Source organism: Panulirus ornatus, chromosome 50 (assembly GCF_036320965.1).
Source record: "Panulirus ornatus isolate Po-2019 chromosome 50, ASM3632096v1, whole genome shotgun sequence".
Lineage (NCBI taxonomy): Eukaryota > Metazoa > Arthropoda > Malacostraca > Decapoda > Palinuridae > Panulirus > Panulirus ornatus.
This window is the reverse complement of record NC_092273.1, coordinates 12,733,425-12,755,218: the sequence shown is the minus strand read 5'-3', so window position 1 is coordinate 12,755,218 and position 21,794 is coordinate 12,733,425. Positions and strand designations below refer to the sequence as shown.

Sequence of the window (21,794 nt, the reverse complement as noted above, 5' to 3'; positions counted from 1 at the left end):
GCTGACCATAAAGGCACCATACATCAAGGTATCACTGATACACGGGTTAGTGCCTGTAATAATGTAGACCTATGACCAATACCAGACTTATATCTCTTGTTTCACCATGATGATAAGACCATTAATCTCTCTCTCTCTCTCTCTCTCTCTCTCTCTCTCTCTCTCTCTCTCTCTCTCTCTCTCTCTCTCTCTCTCTCCTCGGCCCAACAACCCCAGCCAGTATACCAAACACAGACACGGGTAACACTCTCGCTGAAAGACTTGTGACACACACAGTCCGAACCTCCATCTGAGAGGCACCAGCGACCACCACCAGCCTCAATGATGACACGAATACCAGCAATGGAGAGAAACAAGAGCAGCAGCAGCAGCAGCAGCGGCAGCAGCAGCAGCAGCAGCAGCAGCAGCAGCAGCAGCATCGGGCGGGCGGCCAGCCAGCCAGCCCTGCAGGCTTCACAGACGGGTTTGTTTATACTCCAGGCTGGAATACGTGACCAACCAGGTGACAGGCGAGCGAATGCTTCCACGTCAGGGTATATAAACACCCAGGGAGGGAGGCGAGCGCTGGGGCGCCCCCCTTACCCCCATGAACGTCTCTGGTTGGGATGGGATGATTTTACTCATTAAGCCCACTAGGGTGAAGATGAATTGGTAACACCTCGATGCTTTACCCTCAAGGTATGTATATACAGGGAGGAATCCAGCACACGTAAAGGATGGAAGACGACAACATGAACAAGGGAGGTACACGGGATATACAACAAGGAGGCAGAAGATGCGTTTGTGGACGGGGACAGCACATAAGGGGCGCAGATGGCATATATACATGAACGTAGACGACACATACAGGGGGGGGGGGGGAGGCTGGCAGACCATACAGGAGGGAAGGAAGCACATACAGGAAGGCAGAGAGCATATACACTCAAGGCAGACGTTGAGGACTCGTTTAACTATACTATTGGCAGACAAATGAAGAACTATAGAGAGACAGACGTAAAAATAAAGATGCAAATCTCCATATATATATATATATATATATATATATATATATATATATATATACGATGAGATAGTAAGCGGTATGAGAATAATAGGTATAAACAGACATACAAACAGACAGAAAGACATGAGGTATTCAATTCAACATGCCAAGACATACATGCAAAGAATAACCAGACCTTTTTTTTTATGACGGGTCATGAAACTGACGCTGACAGGCATTGACAATCATGCAAATGAAGCCGTGGGCCAGCAAGAGACAGAAGGTCATGCAGCCAGACAGGTAAACGCCATGAATAAAAAGACACAGACGTACAGACACAAGCACCCTCGTACACGGACAGATCGCGTACAGAATTGCACAGATAAACGAGACGCTTCCAACACCAAGACAGACAGACGGATGGACAGGCAGCGTCTCTCCGTTTCACCTTGCCTCGCTCTACAATAAAGAAGTTAACAGCCTACCTAAGAAGGAGGAGGAGGAGGTTGCTTGGTTGGTTAGGGTGGGGGTGTGGTGTGTGCAAGGCCCCTCAGGGTTTGATTACAAAACATGTACGCTCACGCGCCCTTTCTATGCCTCCCTCCGATCCATGTTGACACAAAACGCAGCACGCTCGATGCCAGAGACGACGCTGCTCCTGCTCCTGCTCCTCCTCCTCCGCCGCAACCACCGTCATGACTCAAAACTCAAGTCACCGCCGTGCCGCGAATCTCAAGCGTTAAGTCACACCTAGCCTCTCAAGTCCTCCTCAAGTCGACGACAATGATTCGTGCTCATGGAAACCTGGATATCATCATGTTGGTTAAGGTATGCGCGACTCGATGGACGTATCGGAGATTATTATCACCATCGTCGGGTTGGACTGGATCACACTGCACTGATCCAAGGCTGACAACCTAATCGTACGTCTTGCGCACGTTCTGCGCACTCCTGGAAGTAAGTAGACACACAGACACACACACACACACCACTGTACACAGCGCCTCCCCCCCGCCATTCACCCCTGCTCATTCTACCGTATCTTCCACACTCTTAACCTTTCTGTCACTAGATCGAACGCGCTTGTGACTGTGACCTGAATAAACTAACTGTTGTGGAGGGAGGCGAGCCGCCGCACACCGCTCACTCCCCACCCCCAGCACCCCCACAACCCCCATCCCACTGGACATGGCAAACAGCTTCCTGTCTCGTAAATCTGTCCCACAAGCTCCCATAGTCGTCAGACCGAAAGGGTGGAAAGAATCACTCTTAGTTTTAACCGCTCTAGCACGTCTGTTTTTGACACTTTTTTTTTTGACACTACTAATTTTTTTTTTCCGCAGTGCGCTTCTAACGCGAGAAGCACCTGGTTCCGAGCGACGTTACCAGAATTCCAGAGTGACTCGAACTCTCTCGTGTGTTTCTTATTCACACCTTGAGACCTGGTGAAAGTTGGGGGTAGAGCCTGGGCGGGCGTGTGGGTGACCAGTCGAGCGTGGCAGGTGTGGTGGTCGGGGGTGTGAGCCACGCCCAAAACGTGGCCACCTGAAGGAGCTGCTGCCACAGTGGTGGGTGTGACGGTCCGGTGGCGGCGTGTACTGCTCGCCGCCACCGCGACGCTCAGGGCCGCCCGGGATCGACGAAGGCCCAGGACTATTTCCTTGGTCGGCGTCAGTCTGCGGACGGGTGGTCGGCGCCACTTCGGAGGGGCTCTGGGAGCACACTACTGACGCGGGAGTGTTCGCTGGTGACACATACAGCCGGCAGGTCTGTAAGGTCATCATCACAGTGCCCGGCCTGTCGTGCTCGTGCCTTAACCTGGCCTCAAGACCTTCTCTTGCCGTGGGTCCCCGAGGGCTCTCGCATCTGGCACCACCCTCGCCCCCGACAAAGACATCGCCGTAAACCCGGGGACATGAGAGTCCTACAGAGGCGTCGTATGATCCTGGCGAGTCCCCGTCGATCTGGCAGACCCTAAGGCCTCCCTCCGCAGTTGGCGAGTGACCACAAGCGTCCCGGGGAGGCAGATAAACACGGGCAGAGGGTTCGCCTGTGGGTGCGAGTGTGGCGGATCTTAGGGAGTGTGGCACGGTGAGGAGGGACATTCTGACACACCGGCTCACCACCGCACACTGCTGTTGTCCCGGGCTGACGCCTCCCTCCCTCCCTACCCCCACCACACACACACACACACACACACACCTCACTGGCCTCCACTCATTGTAACCTTCACAGTCAACAACACATTCAACAGCAGCAAGCAGCTCACACCTCACTCCCCCAAGAAACCTTACACCTCACCTTCACACATCCACAACTTGCATGGGAGTACACGGGGGAGGGGAGGCGACAGATTAACGGGAGATCCCGACGACGCGAAAGTCTATGACTGGCTTATATCTACTACAGAAGAAGAATCAGACCCAAAGCTACGTAGCTGATCCAATGATAGACAGAGACATCACAGTAAGGTAGAGGAATCTTCCACACATACCACTCCCGACCCAACGACACTTGGAGCACCCCATCGCAGCGGCTACTGGAAGTCCAAGATCGTAACCATTGCTCTGGTACGCATCTGAACCAATACAGTTGCCAACAACACATCTTCCATCAACACCTATATATATATATATATATATATATATATATATATATATATATATATATATATATATATACATATAACCCCAAAGTACTACGCTATATTCCGTCTATATCAATATATAATTCATATAATCTGACCGATTTGATTTTTCTTATATAAACTAAAGAACATATTCCATTAAGGAGCATGGAGAAAAGAAGGAGAGACCAAACTGGAGATGTAAGGATGGAGTGAAAAATATTTCGAGTGATCGGAGCCTCAGCAGGCGTGCACGGGATGGAAGTAATTGGAACGATGTGGTATACAGGGGATGACGTGCTGTCAATGGACTATGCCAGGGCATATGAAGCGGCTGGGTTAAACCATGGAAAGATCTGTGGGAGCGTGGATGTGGATTGGGAGCTGTGGTTTCGGCGCATTGCACATGACAGCTAAAGAATAGATTTGAGCGAATGCACCCTGTTCCCGGCACTACCTCGCTACCGCGGGAAACGACAATAAGTTGGGCACTTTGCCACCCGTGCCGCCATCTCACCTAACACAGAAAACACGCGGACGATAAACTCAATAACATTGATAAAGACGAGGGTTCCACGAAAAAGATGAAAGCCTTTGACTGATCGTTCCAGGAACTGCGTAATTCACTCAGTCTACCCTGCAATGAGATGGACAGCCCATTACTCAGTAAATGCGGGAGTGAAAAATAAAGAGTGGAAATTGAAACCGTGGAGTCTTTGGGCGAAGCTCGAAGAGACATTGTCAGCTCACCTCACTCTGGCGCAAAAGACAGGGAGGGAATCTACACCTTTAACTCCTTACACTAATCATGACAATGGGGACTGTGATTTCCCAAGGAGGGAGAGAGAGAGAGAGAGAGAGAGAGAGAGAGAGAGAGAGAGAGAGAGAGAGAGAGAATAAGACCACTCAAGTCTGGGGCGAAGAACAAGAACTGAATGAGGAAAAGGAAAGAGAGAGAGAGAGAGAGAGAGAGAGAGAGAGAGAGAGAGAGAGAGAGAGATAACACAAGTCTGGGGGCGAGGAACAAGAAATGAATGAGGCGAGAGAGAGAGAGAGAGAGAGAGAGAGAGAGAGAGAGCAAGGTTCTGTTGGTTCATCCACTCTCAGGCTAGAAGAATCGCGTTTGTATGTGTGTGTGTGTGTGTGTGTGTGTAAGGTGGGGAGGGTAAGTCAGCAGAGGGGTGTGGTGGTGTTGGTCGGGGGGACGACATCAACGATGTGATGAGGTCACTCCTGACGCAGCGCTTCCTCCGCCACGCACCGCCAGGGGTTAGGATGGTCATGCTGTGCAAGAATGTGATACACCGGAGGGGGTCGTCTCCACCGAGCCCCACGCTCCTCCTTGGAATCATAGAGGATCTACGAACGCTTGAGCCTGCTCATCAAGTCTTCCTTAGGAAAATCTATATATACATACGTCCACACACGCAAATATACATACCTACACAGCTTTCCATGGTTTACCCCAGACGCTTCACATGCCTTGATTCAATCCACTGACAGCACGTCAACCCCGGTATACCACATCGCTCCAATTCACTCTATTCCTTGCCCTCCTTTCACCCTCCTGCATGTTCAGGCCCCGATCACACAAAATCTTTTTCACTCCATCTTTCCACCTCCAATTTGGTCTCCCTCTTCTCCTCGTTCCCTCCACCTCCGACACATATATCCTCTTGGTCAATCTTTCCTCACTCATTCTCTCCATGTGACCAAACCATTTCAAAACACCCTCTTCTGCTCTCTCAACCACGCTCTTTTTATTTCCACACATCTCTCTTACCCTTACATTACTTACTCGATCAAACCACCTCACACCACACATTGTCCTCAAACATCTCATTTCCAGCACATCCATCCTCCTGCGCACAACTCTATCCATAGTCCACGCCTCGCAACCATACAACATTGTTGGAACCACTATTCCTTCAAACATACCCATTTTTGCTCTCCAAGATAATGTTCTCGACTTCCACACATTCTTCAAGGCTCCCAGAATTTTCGCCCCCTCCCCCACCCTATGATCCACTTCCGCTTCCATGGTTCCATCCGCAGCCAGATCCACTCCCAGATATCTAAAACACTTCACTTCCTCCAGTTTTTCTCCATTCAAACTCACCTCCCAATTGACTTGACCCTCAACCCTACTGTACCTAATAACCTTGCTCTTATTCACATTTACTCTTAACTTTCTTCTTTCACACACTTTACCAAACTCAGTCACCAGCTTCTGTAGTTTCTCACATGAATCAGCCACCAGCGCTGTATCATCAGCGAACAACAACTGACTCACTTCCCAAGCTCTCTCATCCCCAACAGACTTCATACTTGCCCCTCTTTCCAAAACTCTTGCATTCACCTCCCTAACAACCCCATCCATAAACAAATCAAACAACCATGGAGACATCACACACCCCTGCCGCAAACCTACATTCACTGAGAACCAATCACTTTCCTCTCTTCCTACACGTACACATGCCTTACATCCTCGATAAAAACTTTTCACTGCTTCTAACAATTTGCCTCCCACACCATATATTCTTAATACCTTCCACAGAGCATCTCTATCAACTCTATCATATGCCTTCTCCAGATCCATAAATGCTACATACAAATCCATTTGCTTTTCTAAGTATTTCTCACATACATTCTTCAAAGCAAACACCTGATCCACACATCCTCTACCACTTCTGAAACCACACTGCTCTTCCCCAATCTGAAGCTCTGTACATGCCTTCACCCTCTCAATCAATACCCTCCCATATAATTTGCCAGGAATACTCAACAAACTTATACCTCTGTAATTTGAGCACTCACTCTTATCCCCTTATATATATATATATATATATATATATATATATATATATATATATATATATATATATATATATATATGTGTGAATAAGAGCAAGGTTATTAGGTACAGTAGGGTTGAGGGTTAAGTCAATTGGGAGGTAAGTTTGAATGGAGAAAAACTGGAGGAAGTAAAGTGTTTTAGATATCTGGGAGTGGATCTGGCAGCGGATGGAAACATGGAAGCGGAAGTGAATCATAGGGTGGGGGAGGGGGAGAAAAATCCTGGGAGCCTTGAAGAATGTGTGGAAGTCGAGAACATTATCTCGGAAAGCAAAAATGGGTATGTTTGAAGGAATAGTGGTTCCAACAATGTTGTATGGTTGCGAGGCGTGGGCTACGGATAGAGTTGTGCGCAGGAGGATGGATGTGCTGGAAATGAGATGTTTGAGGACAATGTGTGGTGTGAGGTGGTTTGATCGAGTAAGTAATGTAAGGGTAAGAGAGATGTGTGGAAATAAAAAGAGCGTGGTTGAGAGAGCAGAAGAGGGTGTTTTGAAATGGTTTGGGCACATGGAGAGAATGAGTGAGGAAAGATTGACCAAGAGGATATATGTGTCGGAGGTGGAGGGAACGAGAAGTGGGAGACCAAATTGGAGGTGGAAAGATGGAGTGAAAAAGATTTTGTGTGACCGGGGCCTGAACATGCAGGAGGGTGAAAGGAGGGCAAGGAATAGAGTGAATTGGATCGATGTGGTATACCGGGGTTGACGTGCTGTCAGTGGATTGAATCAGGGCATGTGAAGCGTCTGGGGTAAACCATGGAAAGCTGTGTAGGTATGTATATTTGCGTGTGTGGACGTATGTATATACATGTGTATGGGGGTGGGTTGGGGCATTTCTTTCGTCTGTTTCCTTGCGCTACCTCGCAAACGCGGGAGACAGCGACAAAGCAAAAAAAAAAAAAAAAAAAAAATATATATATATATATATATATATATATATATATATTTATATATATCTTTTCACCTCTGTGTGGGGAAGGAGATGCTATATTCCTTAACGTAAAAATACTTCCGTTCCATACGATGAATAGTACACAAGAGGACAAGCTACGTAATTCACACACACACAAAAAAAAAATCACTGACTTTCGAGGGGGATGTCTCGTCACGGACCTGAGGCGTTCCTATATCTTATGACATGGTAGCGACCCAGAAGACTCTGTCGGATCCTGCTACAACTGGGGAGAAACTATTCGCCTACTGAGAGCTCATAAATACAACATGGGGAGTGTGGGAGCCTCTCCAGTACCGGCACCACATCCATCTACCATGTCCAAACCACAACACACACACACACACACACACACACACACACATACACACAGTTCCTCGTCCTTCTCCCTTCTTCACCGCCCTCACTGAACAAACACGAGTCTAACAGACAACATTTAAAGGCAAGAGTCCCGGATCGACAGATCTACCTACATGCAGCCAGCCAGTCTCCTCCACACGGGGTCGGAGGGAGAGGAACACTCATACATAAACACTCTCTCATTAATACAAATACGACCGCTGATGTATTCGCCACGATTAATAAACAAACCAATGCGTCCAGGGGACGACGAGGAGGTGGCCTAGCCATTTCCACCAGCAGTGTCTACCACCATCAGTTGGCCCAAGTACCCCACCAACATCACGACTCAAGATTATCATCACCCGTGGTAGAGTACCCATTCCTATAACCTCTACGGTGTCAAAACTACCCACACCAGAAATACTATGGTTTACGACAAGTCTGGACGGCTTCCCTAGTCATATGATTATTCTAATCCATTCACCACACCGATCACTATTCATACCTCAAGACACTGGTACCACAAACATGGCTACATAGATTATGACACCCTCACCACACCTGTTAAAAGACTGCTGGTAACACTACCGGGCTACTGGTGAAACCAACCATCAAACCCCCCTCCCCTCCCCTCCCCTCCAACCTTTATCACCCGACGAACTACCAGTCACTCAAACCATATATCGAATCCCATCATTATTATTATTATCGCCATCACGACGAACACCAAAGGGGGTTCTTGCCAACGCCATCATCTACCCCTCCACGTCCATTTCTGCGTCCACCCCAACCACACCCATCTGCCACCAATTTCACAATGCCTCTACCAACAACCTCCCTGCAACCATTAACACCACTGCCTCTACCAACAACCTCCCTGCAACCATTAACACCACTGCTTCTACTAACAACCTCCCTGCAACCATTAACACCACTGCCTCTACCAACAACCTCCCTGAAACCATTAACACCACTGCCTCTACCAAAAGACCTCCCTGCAACCATTATCACCAATGCCTCTACCAACAACCTCCCTGCAACCATTAACACCACTGCCTCTACCAACCTAGCAACCATTAACACCAATGCCTCTACCAACAACCTCCCTGCAACCACTAACACCACAGCTTCTACTAACAACCTCCCTGCAACCATTAACACCAATGCCTCTACCAACAGCCTCCCTACAACCATTAACACCACTGCCTCTACCAACAACCTCCCTGCAACCATTAACACCACTGCCTCTACCAACCCTGCAACCATTAACACCACTGCCTCTACCAACCCTGCAACCATTAACACCACTGCCTCTACTAACAACCTCCTTGCAACCATTAACACCACTGCCTCTACCAACCCTGCAACCATTAACACCACTGCCTCTACCAACAACCATCATGAGACCAACAGAGCCTCGACCATCACCTGCCCCATACTGCCACAACCACCAACCAGTAAACACCACTGCCTCTACCACAACCCAACCTTTGCACCATCAGCCGTGTATCCTGGTGAGGGACCAAACCAAGAGGCACTTCTGAGATCCGTTCTCCATCCAGAAGACTTCTCAGCCTCCCTACCTACCTACCTACCTATCCCACGTACTTCTAAGACCACATCCATCCCGTAGAATGGATCACAGACAGGCAATACACTTTAAGACAAAAGAAAACAACAACAGATGTGTGTGATTCAGCACGCTGAAACAATGGCTTCGTATGGTGAAGAATCACTGAGAGAGAGAGAGAGAGAGAGAGAGAGAGAGAGAGAGAGAGAGAGAGAGAGAGAGAGAGAGAGAGAGAGAGAGAGAGAGAGAGAGAAGGGGGAGGTGAGAGAGAATATGCCCTGTCACGCCTGAATATTGGAAGAACCAACAAGCAAGCGTCGACGCCACCTTCAGGGCTGCAGTTAAACATGGCGTCCTTCAGGTCCCCTGAAGCAATCGAGGACAGCGTTGAGCAACGACCCGACGGACCAGGGAAGAAGGAAACGAGTAGGACTGTAGGAGGAGACCAGGAGAGAGATAGAAAAAAAAAAAAAGAGGGTAAAAGATAAGAAACGAGTAGGACTGTGGGAGGTGAGGAGGAGACCAGGAGAGAGATAGATAAAAAAAAAAAAAGAGGGTAAAAGATAAGTAAAAATGAGAACGATGAGGAAGAAGAAGAAGAAGAAAAGCCAGGGGAAAAAAAAAAAAGGTGAAAAGAGAAGGCAATGAGGCGAAGGGGGGAAAAAGTAGGACGAAAATCAGGAGGGGGAGGGGAGAAATGAGTGAGGAGTATGAGAAGAGGGAGGAGCTTGGAGGGAACAGTAAGACAGACAAATGGATCAACACAGTCTCCCACCACAACACCAGCCGGAGTCTCGAGTCTCTACACCAGGACGCCAGGTGGGAGGGAACTGACAGTAATCACGACCACAATGGACGGCATAACACGTACACAGTGTTGGAGGGCGGAGGGAGGAAGGGAGAGTTAAAGGACAACTCTATCCTCAGACTCTTGCTCCCAGCAGCGCACCTGAGCTGAGGTTATAAGCAGGACAAGGTCAAGCCCTTCCCAGTTACCGTCCCCGGACACCTTGACTGGACTCATGGCATCAAACAGGGTTCAATTACTCCTGCGGAAGACGTCCTGACCAGTTGATGATACTCAGTTCAGCATTACGATCTTCGCTTCTGTAGAACACGATCTGGTCGGCTTACATTAACACGTACAGGATGGTTTTTATGCGTGGTGGTTATGTCATGTATGACCCTCGAGCTTTCTAACAGGAAAATACCTCCTTCCGCTCGCGGATGCTAATGGATCTCTCGACTGAACCAGTTTTCTTGGGGGCTTTACTTTACGAGGAGGTTCTCAGAAGCGATCTTACGGGAGGCCAATCTTTCTGACACCTGCAAACATCAAATGTACGACTCAGTCTCTACGTTGATGCAGACGACCATCTGGTCTCTGGGTGACGAGAGACGGATAAATGAATGGGCGAGAATATGAGGGCTGCAGGTGGGATTCTGGTGGGTAATGTAGTGGAGACGTGGGAGAGGAGAATGGAGACAGAGACACGTCTGGGAAGCTGCAAAGGGCACGATTCTCAACGGTAGAGAGGCTTGAGACGAGGACTTAAAAGGAGTATGAAGTGGGGATAAATTAATTTCTAAGACTGCACTGGAGATGCATCAAACTCAGGGATGCTGGAAGAATATAAGGACCTCATGGCACAAGAGCGTAGGCGTGTGGACTTCAAAATACCTTGTGGTGTGCGGATGTACACTCCCCCCCCCCCAAAAAAAAAGTATCGGCCACCCGGGCCTGTAGTTTCTTATAATCTACAACTGATCGACCGAGATTAAAACTTGACCCTAATGCAGCTTTAAACCGCATCAGGGTGGCAGGGAAGTCTAAGTCATAATTTCGGTCGGCTAGTCGTAATCAGAAACGCCAGACGCGGGGGACCGATACTATTTTGGGAGAGTGTACATACAACTCTTAGCGAAGCTGAAGGAAGTGAGTAAATGGAGTGGATATGACGATATCTGAAAGCGCCTCTCCAAAAACCTCAATCTCGATCTCAAGGGAACTATATAACAACGGGTACTTCAAACATTTTCCTCTGGGGTCTTATGGATTATTCTGGTGGTTGAAGTGGAAGGAGGAAGACTGATGGAGGTGACGGCAGGTGTAGACGGAGGAGGGTGTGTGTGTGTGTGGAGGGTCGCCAAAGGCTTGTGACAGAAGCACCGACAGCTGCTCACGGACCACGCCGTCGAATACAGATGAAAGAACAACTGAGACATCATCACGTACAGCAGCCCACACTAAGACACAAGCGAGACACTGAACATGTTCACCAGTAGGGACGTACGAACATGTTCAGCACACATGATGTACACAAGACAACCAGCTACACACGCGGACGCCACCTGGTACACAGAGGCAGATAGGCACAAACAGTACATAAGACCACACAAAAACGTACTACATACAGAGAGAGTACACACGCCAAGTACACAGAGGCTCACGGTCAAGAGTACACTAAACACACAGATGCAGAGGCACACAGGAGGGGTTTCCAGTCATCAAAGATGGCGGAAGGAACGGTTACTGGAAAGAAATAATTGGAAAATTCATTCGTAAGATACATCAACAGAAGGGAGGGGGGGTTTAGTGCTGGAATGTAATATAACACTGAAATAATAATAATGATAATTACATTTATATAATTGAAAATGGACATTTCGTGTACTACAGGTTTATAAAATAATTCAAGAAATATCACATTTACCTAAAAAAAAAAAAAAATGCTATCTCACAATAAAATGACAAGTCATTTTGTTGCTGTAAGACAGAATGCACTTCGAATGGGTTGGCAGCCCTGAGTAATTTGCACATGACCAATAAATACGGTGTCACACTGGGGGACAAGAAGGATCAAGAGGTAGGTGTGTTTGTGTGTGTGTAGGTGTGTTTGTGTGTGTGTGTGTGTGTGTGTGTGAGTTACACCTGAGCCACACAGGGATTACCAACCCTTCCATGGCATGACAGGTGTGTGTGTGTGTGTGTGTGTGTGTCTGTCTGTGTGTGTGGGGGGGAGAGGGAGAAGATTACCAACCCTTCGGCAAGTCACGGTGTTTACACCAAGCCCTCCCCTTCCCTTCCCCAGGATATCTTCCTCATACCATCCAAGCAGGTTGATAAAAATGGTGCAGTCTTGTTCTTTTCTCCCTCCTTAAACTTGCCACAACTGTGTTATGAGTGAGTGAGGGGGATGGGATGGGATGGGACTGAGGGATTTCAGAATTTCCCCCCAAAACTTCCATTTGGGATACTGCAATCCCAGCCACCACCTCGCTTCCATCACCACCTCCCCTTTTTCAATTCTTTTTGTATTTAATCTTTTTTTTTTTTTTTGAGACCCACAGTTTGTCTTCCAATCACCTCTATTGCCATCACCACATCCCTCATTCCACGACCACCAATTATACCACCACCGTTTCTATATCTATCTATCTATCTATATCTATCTATACCGAGTCTCACCACTACAACCACTAGTACACTAAACCACCCCCCCTGACAATTACTGATCACCATCACCACTCCCTCTCCTCCCTTACATGTAGCTGCTGCTGCTTCTACTACACCACCACGCCTACCACAATCAACAACCACCCCCCCGCCACGTCAACAACCACCACTCTGATCATAACCACAATCAACAACCCCCTACGTCAACAACCACCACTCTGATCATAACCACAATCAACAACCTCCCACGTCAACAACCACCACCCTGATCATAACCACAATCAACAACCTCCCACGTCAACAACCACCACCCTGATCATAACCACAATCAACAACCTCCCACGTCAACAACCACCACTCTGATCATAACCACAATCAACAACCTCCCACGTCAACAACCACCACCCTGATCATAACCACAATCAACAACCTCCCACGTCAACAACCACCACTCTGATCATATCCACAATCAACAACCTCCCACGTCAACAACCACCACCCTGATCATAACCACAATCAACAACCTCCCACGTCAACAACCACCACCCTGATCATAACCACAATCAACAACCTCCCACGTCAACAACCACCACTCTGATCATAACCACAATCAACAACCTCCCACGTCAACAACCACCACCCTGATCATAACCACAATCAACAACCCCCTACGTCAACAACCACCACTCTGATCATAACCACAATCAACAACCTCCCACGTCAACAACCACCACCCTGATCATAACCACAATCAACAACCTCCCACGTCAACAACCACCACTCTGATCATAACCACAATCAACAACCTCCCACGTCAACAACCACCACCCTGATCATAACCACAATCAACAACCTCCCACGTCAACAACCACCACCCTGATCATAACCACAATCAACAACCTCCCACGTCAACAACCACCACCCTGATCATAACCACAATCAACAACCTCCCACGTCAACAACCACCACTCTGATCATAACCACAATCAACAACCTCCCCCCACATCAATAACCACCACTCTGACCATAACCACAATCAACAACCCCCCATATCAATAACCACAACCCTGACTATAACCTCACAATACCGCCCCCACTCTCCCCACAATTCCCACCCTACCAACAAGCTTTATGATCAACATCACAACCTTACCAACAACCATAACTATAACCACCACAATCCCTCGACCTTACCAACAACCATAACTATAACCACCACAATCCCTCGACCTTACCAACAACCATAACTATCACCACCACAATCCCTCGACCTTACCAACAACCATAACTATAACCACCACAATCCCTCGACCTTACCAACAACCATAACTATCACCACCACAATCCCTCGACCTTACCAACAACCATAACTATAACCACCACAATCCCTCGACCTTACCAACAACCATAACTATCACCACCACAATCCCTCGACCTTACCAACAACCATAACTATAACCACCACAATCCCTCGACCTTACCAACAACCATAACTATCACCACCACAATCCCTCGACCTTACCAACAACCATAACTATCACCACCACAATCCCCCAACGCTACCAACAACCAAAACTATCACCACCACAATCATCTCCTCCAGCACAACCATCAACCACATTACCAACTGCGTTACCACTACTAATAACCACACAACCACCACTCCCACCTCCAACCACCCCTCCCCAGCCATCACTCCCACAACCCCTGGGGGCACGACATCTGACATCCCACCCTAACAACCCCCCTCAACCAACAAACCACCAGAAAACCATCGCAAACAACAAAACCACCACCATATCACCACACACAAACCAACCCCCCATCACAACCAACCACCACCTACCTTCAAACCACCACCAACACCTCCAAAGGAAACCTACACTACAACCCCCTCCCTCCCCCCCCCCCAGTCACAATTCACCATCACCCCCACCAAAAAACCTTAGCACCAACTCCCACCACAACCAAAATTCACCTTCTCCAACAACAACAACAACAACCAGAATCACCATCACAGTGACCAACGTGAACACTTTTACAACCATTCCATCATCACACCGACACAACCAAAACCAACCAACCCTCCCTCTCATCCCCAACACGATCGCCCTCATCCTCATCCCAGCCACACAACCAACAACCTTGACACCACCAATTCCACCATCCCAACAACCATATCCACCCCTCATATGATGATGGGGGGAGGGAGGCGTCACAGGTACCCTTAACAACCCAAAACAACCATATGCAAAACCACCAACACATCTGCCACTAATACCCCCTCAACCACATCCTCCACCACGGCAGTCATCACCACCCCCTCAATACAACCATTAACCACATAGCCACCATTACCACCTCCTCAACACACCCATTAACCACATAGCCACCATCACCACCTCCTCAACACAACCATTAACCACATAGCCACCATTACCACCTCCTCAACACACCCATTAACCACATAGCCACCATCACCACCTCCTCAACACACCCATTAACCACATAGCCACCATCACCACCTCCTCAACACACCCATTAACCACATAGCCACCATCACCACCTCCTCAACACACCCATTAACCACATAGCCACCATTACCACCACCTCAACACAACCATTAACCACACAACCACCACAACAACTACCAACACCACCATCCCCCTCCCCAAAAACAAAACATGGTCTCCCAGAACCCACCAAACACAGCCACCACCACCACTACCTCCACCACCAATCCACAACCACCCCACAACACAACGCCAGAACCCTTACCATCACTGGTGGGCCACAGGCTGCCTGCCTCCGGGTTGTAGGCCAACCTGACCAGCTGGCCCCTGAAGAAACAAACGCAATGAGAACAACCACAATAACACATTTGAGGTTATAGATCATCATACGTTCTGCCACAATGATACATTTGAGATAGATCATCATACGTTCTGCCACAATGACACATTTGAGGTTATAGATCATCATACGTTCTGCCACAATTACACATTTGAGATAGATCATACGTTCTGCCACAATGACACATTTGAGGTTATAGACCATCATACGTCCTGCCACAATGACACATTTGAGACTAAAGATCATCATACGTTCTGCCACAATGACACATTTGAGATCATACGTTCTGCCACATACCACCTGGGTTACATACACACACACACACACACACACACACACACATATATATATAAACACATATAAAAATATAAATCACAGCTTTGTATTACCTCTGGAGAACCGTGAACGTGCAGCAACGAGAGGAGTCAGAAGCAGCAAACTGGACGAGATCACATACCACCGTTCAATCACGGAAAAGCCACCGAACGTCTCTTAAGAACGGCAGAATGTCAACACCACTCCTTCACTACTTACTGTTGCACAATCTTCTTCCGCTCCGGCACGTATATACTCCCCACACACACGCATACACACACACCCTCGTAAGCGCGCGTGTATATCATGTGGTATACATGGATGTATATATATATATATAGCCTCACGATGCGAACGAGGTAGGTGTTGTTAACGAGCAGCGAGAGGGAGTGAGAGAGAGAGAGAGAGAGAGGGAGGCTTAATGAGAGTATCGAAAAAGCTTCTCCCGAGTCAGGAGGCACACCGCCAGGGTTGGCCCCGCTCTGCTGTGGTGGCGGCGACTAGTTCCCACACTGGACACCAGATGGCCGCCCTCCCACCTGTCGGCCTTTAGACACAACATACGGACTCGCTAATCAGCTGATTATGCCCTTGCCCTTACCGGCCGCGCAAGTCACTGGGCGCAGGCGAAGGTGGCAACGGCGATTATTTATATATATAAACAAAGGAAAGCCAAGCCCCGTTGAAATATATATATATATATATATATATATATATATATATATATATATATATATATATCAATTACCGAAAGAGGACGAAATTATCGCAACAGCTCTTCGCTAGTTTTTCTTGGGAGAGTAGGCGTTCACCAAGACACACACCATCGCATCACCACCAGCTTTTGATTTTTTTTTATTTTCTTTTAAAACACCGCGCTTTCTAAAGCCTCTTTGTTATCCAAGCTCTCCGTCTTTATATTCATCATTAGTCTCCACTTATCGATCACAACATCCACTTATCAATCACAACACTGATGATTTATATATGAAAACAAAAGCATAACACTCCGTACGACGATATAGCTATGACTTCACTTCTACCACCCACCATCCTTCCCTCCTCTCCACTCCTCCTCCTCCTCCGCCGCTACCTTAAACACCACACAAGTCATTCCACTGCACGTACTTTCCTTCCTTAACACTCGACCACGGTTCAGTAATCGCGCTCCGCTGCCGTGAACGAACGCGCCACAATCGCCGTGGTTACACAGGAGGGGAGGAACAGCTACCGTGTGTGTGTGTGTGTGTGTGTATGACTTCCTCCGACACGTCGAAGACGCCTACTGCACCAATAACACAAGGGAGGGACGTGATATCACACTTAGTATGGACCATCACGCCAGCAGTAACAGAAACACACACACACACACACACACACACACGTTCAAAACAAAATACTACTTAAATGTTGACCATCGAATCACTCACGTTTCTATAATACCTCTCTCAATATTTCTTAAATATTCAGGGAACCGCAGATGAGAGAATGAGTGTGGATAACTGTACACTGGTGGAGCAATCTTCAAAAAAAAAAAAATCATTTTCGTGTTCGATACGACACTGCCTCCCATTTTCTCTCGCCCGTTTTCTATAACATGGACGAGCAAGGACAACTTGGCGAGTGGCGCACAGGGGACTACGATCGTGGGACCTTTACAAGGTTTGATGGAACTTATCTGACGACGTCTTTCACCACGGCAGCAGTCTGGCTCTCCCCTCGTACTCTGGCCACGCCTCGTTGGACAAACGAGGGGGGAATCAATGGGCCTAAATAGACACTAGATGTAGTCTATTTCCAGCAACTGTTGCTGCTGTATCTATAAGAAGGGAGGTGCGAGGGAGTAGGTTGTGCAGGGGATTTGAAAACGTCCGAAGGACGTGATCAAATTCGCCTTACTGAAGTATTAATTAAGGTGGATATTTAACTCTAACCTATGCCCCGTCGGCAGTAAATGACCAGGGTCAGTAGTAGTAGTAGTAGTAGTAGTCGTAGTAGTAGTAGTAGTAGTAGTCGTAGTAGTAGTTACTTAGCCCAAGGTTTCTTTACATTTTCCCCTCTGCTTCACCTGCACGTCTCGGGCGTAGAGAACGAAGTCCAAGAGTGGGGCGAGCCCCTCCTGAACTAGTCTACCTTGCTTGCCTTGGTGCCGTCAGTTCGCGCGGGCCGCAGGCCACAACGCCGCCGCTGCTGCTGCTCCTGGGAAGTGTTGTAGGAGGGGAGGGTGGGGGGGTTAACTGCGCTCAGGGCCGCGCCCCCCGTTTTCTCTGACCGAATCTGCGCAGGATGAAGTACAGCAGCTTGTCCTCCTTCCTCTGTTGTTGGAGTTGTTGTTGTCAGTTGAATCGGCCCACCTGCTATTCATTTTTTTTAAAAGCCTTTCCCTCTATACCTCCTCCTCCTCCTCCTCCTTCATCCAGGCGCAGCACATCACTGTCATATGACATCCATTTTCTGTCGTCTCTCGAGAGAGAGAGAGAGAGAGAGAAAGAGAACGGTGATTTGCAGAGAACCTGTGGTGGTGCTTTCCAACCATCTGACTGGCGGTACTGCCAGAAGAAGAAAATATAAAGGAATTATACTATAAAGGGGAAGTTCATTTAAACACATGACGGGGGTGACCCCCTTTCGCTATACCTGGGGATCGGTAATATCAACTCCAGTTTGTTAAGTATATCATTGATGTCTACTGCGGCATCATCACCCGGCGCTAATTACCTCAGACTGTGATTAGTAGCATTACTCAAACGACTGCCTGAGTCATACGATGATCCGAGTCAGTCTCACTCACCGATGGAGCGCGAGGACAGGACAGGAGAGGAGAGGAAGGGGGGAAAAAAAGACATGTGGTCATTGTAACATTCCTCTCCACTGGGGAGCTCTCTCTCTCTCTCTCTCTCTCTCTCTCTCTCTCTCTCTCTCTCTCTCTCTCTCTCTCTCTAAGTGGGGTACAAATCTACGGTGTTACACCACCTAAAGCCGCCGTCGTCGCCCCACCCCACACCGCCTCCGCCCAAGTCGGGGGCCTTTAAATGATAACTCCTTTCCTTATCGGGATGTAAAGATAGTGAGTCGTATCAAGCGTGAGGGCTTGTCGCGACCCGACCCGACCCGACCCGACCTCCTCATTCCTCCCCATACCCCTTGAGAGTATAACCTTTCTTCAGCACTGCGCTGAGGAATTCTCAGCTCATGAATGGCGTGGAGAGAGAGAGAGAGAGAGAGAGAGAGAGAGAGAGAGAGAGAGAGAGAGAGAGAGAGAGAGAGAGAGAGAGGTGTTGGTGTGAAGGTCGATGTAGTGGTGGTGGGGTAGTGGCGGTGGTATGATGTGGTAGTGGTGGAAACAGAGGCTATGGTTAATTAGCAGTAGTTGTAGTAGTAGTAGTAGTAGTAGTAGTAGTAGTAGTAGTAGTAGTAGTAGTAGGAGTAGTAATAGTAGCAGTAGTAGTAGTAGTAGTAGAAATAACAGTAGTAGTGTTGGATAACGCAGGCAGTAATTACGGGGGAAGGGGGATATATACAGGGGAGGAGGTGGTAAGGCCTTACTCGTGTGGGAGTGTGGGGGAGAATGAGGTGGGGAGGGGGTTGGTTAGAGGGTTGGGAGATAGCCAGGCAGACACCCCCTTCCCCCATCCCAAAACTCCCTCAACCCCCACCCCATTGGGAAACTCTGGGGTGAGGGGAGGAGGGGAAGAGGTGGAGAACCTTCCCAGAGGTTTCCCCATGCACAGAGGTGTGTAACCAACTCCCTAACCACCCCCAACCCCCTTCATCACAGGCTTGCTGTGCAAGATTCACCCTTACGGCAAAACCAGAGCTTCGAGGCAGGTATTTAACCGCCCGCCCGCCGCTAACGACCCCCCCTCTGTGGGCACGCTCCAGGTAATCACCCGTCAAGGCCAGAGTAAATTACTACGTCACACAAGAGCTTCGGGTACGCCACACGATGGTGCTTGCACGTGAGAGATCTGGCCTGGCCATATGATAACCCATGGGTCGTACCGACGTGTGCTCAAGGGTCGTACCGACGTGTGCTGAAGGGTCGTACCGTCGTGTGTTTAAGAGTCGTACCGTCGTGTGCTCAAAGGTCGAACCGTCGTGTGGTCAAGGGTCTTAACGTCGTGTGTTTAAGAGTCGTACCGTTGTGTGCTTAAGAGTCGTACCGTCGAGAGCTCAAGGGTCGTACCATCGTGAGTTCAAGGGCAGTACCATCGTGTGCTTAAGAGTCGTACCGTCGTTTGCTCAAGGGTCGAACCAACGTGTGCTCAGGGGTCGTATCGTCGTGTATTCAAAGGTCGTACCGTCGTTTGCTCAAGGGTCGTACCATCGTGTGCTCAAGGGTCGAACCATCGTGTGCTCAAGGGTCGAACCATCGTGTGCTCAAGGGTCGAACCATCGTGTGCTCAAGGGTCGAACCATCGTGTGCTAGAGGATCGTACCGTCGTGCTAAAGGGGCTATACCAAACCTCGTCGCTGCGAGACGAAAAACAACTAAAAGACTCAAAAGTACAATAAACAAATACGAAACCCAGCATCCGTGACGATGTTACGACCACCATCTCCAGTCAGCTGACATTCGCTCAGCTGACGCGTCTCCCACACCCACCCACACCCTTCCCCACCCACCGTCACCCGTCCCCACCCTCTCCTCCACCCGAGCTCAGCTGATGCGACCCATCCCCTCCTCCTCCTCCTCCTTCCTCCTCCTCCTCCTCACGACTCCCCTCCCTCCCCCCCCCTTGAAAAGGACTCAGCTGACTCGAGCTGAGCCCCCATGTCGCCCTCTCAGCTGACGCGCAACACACGGTAACCACCGTAGGACCCGATCAATCAACGAACGACACACACACACACACACACACACACACACGGACACGGAGCGACACCATCCGAACGTCCAGAATAAAATTCTCAGTCTTCGGAGAGCCGCATGGCGAGCATTACGCAACGACAGGTCGCCACGAACCCATTCACCTCAACCACGACCTGTCGCCAGAGCGAACCGATCACTCTCACCCCACCCCCACCCTTCTCTCTCTCTCTCTCTCTCTCTCTCTCTCTCTCTCTCTCTCTCTCTCTCTCTGCCACACACACACCACCGCCACCACCACCTGACACCATCTGCACCCCTAAGAGTCATCCACCTGACGCCATAGCCTTCATCCAAATCGCACCACTTCCACCCATCGCTTCATCCACCCAGTCGCTGTTTCCACCTCACGACGTCTTCCATCTGACGTCATTTCTACTTCTAAAGTCTTCCACTTGATATTTCCACCCCATACTTCATCCACCTCACACCGTTTCCACCTGATTTCCATATCATCCACCTAACGCCCATATCTTCAGTCTTCATCTACATGTCGCCATTTCCACGTCTAACCATCGTCTACCACCTAATGCCAATTCCACCTAACGCCAATTCCACTTCTAACATCCCCTCACCCCCCCATCTGAGGTCACTTCTACCCTTACTTTCATTCCTTTGAAGCTGCTTTCTCTGACTTCAACCACATGTCACCACTTCAACCTCTAACCTCATCCACCCGACACCGTATCCAAATTCCACCCATCTCCTACATCTTACTAACATCATATATCCACCTTCACCTAATCTAGTTCACCCTAACATCATATATCCACCTTCACCTAACCTAGTTCATCCTGTACCATTTTCACCTCCTCTCCACTTCACCATCCACATGGCGCTAACTCCACCCGCCTCAATAATTCATCTGCCTGACATCAATTCCATGCTCATCCACCTGACGCACCTTCCACCCGTCTTCCACATCACATCCGTCAATTCCACCCACTTCCCACTTCATCTTTCCATTAC

The 21,794-nt window shown here is 48.7% G+C and overlaps 1 protein-coding gene across 6 annotated transcripts in view; it reads right to left on the bottom strand.

Annotated features, from left to right (window-relative positions):
* fus (epithelial splicing regulatory protein fusilli) overlaps positions 1 to 21,794 on the bottom strand; it is a 308,026-nt gene that overhangs the window by 80,160 nt on the left and 206,072 nt on the right. Inside the window, exon 1 of one of the 6 annotated variants that reach the window (XM_071691439.1) lies at positions 2,417 to 3,129. The exons of the other annotated variants lie outside the window; for them this stretch is intronic. Within the exon in view, the coding sequence (XP_071547540.1) occupies positions 2,417 to 3,087 (671 nt within the window). The 5' untranslated portion in view covers positions 3,088 to 3,129. Of the gene's footprint in view, positions 1 to 2,416; positions 3,130 to 21,794 lie in introns of those variants that run through there. 6 annotated transcript variants of the gene reach the window in all.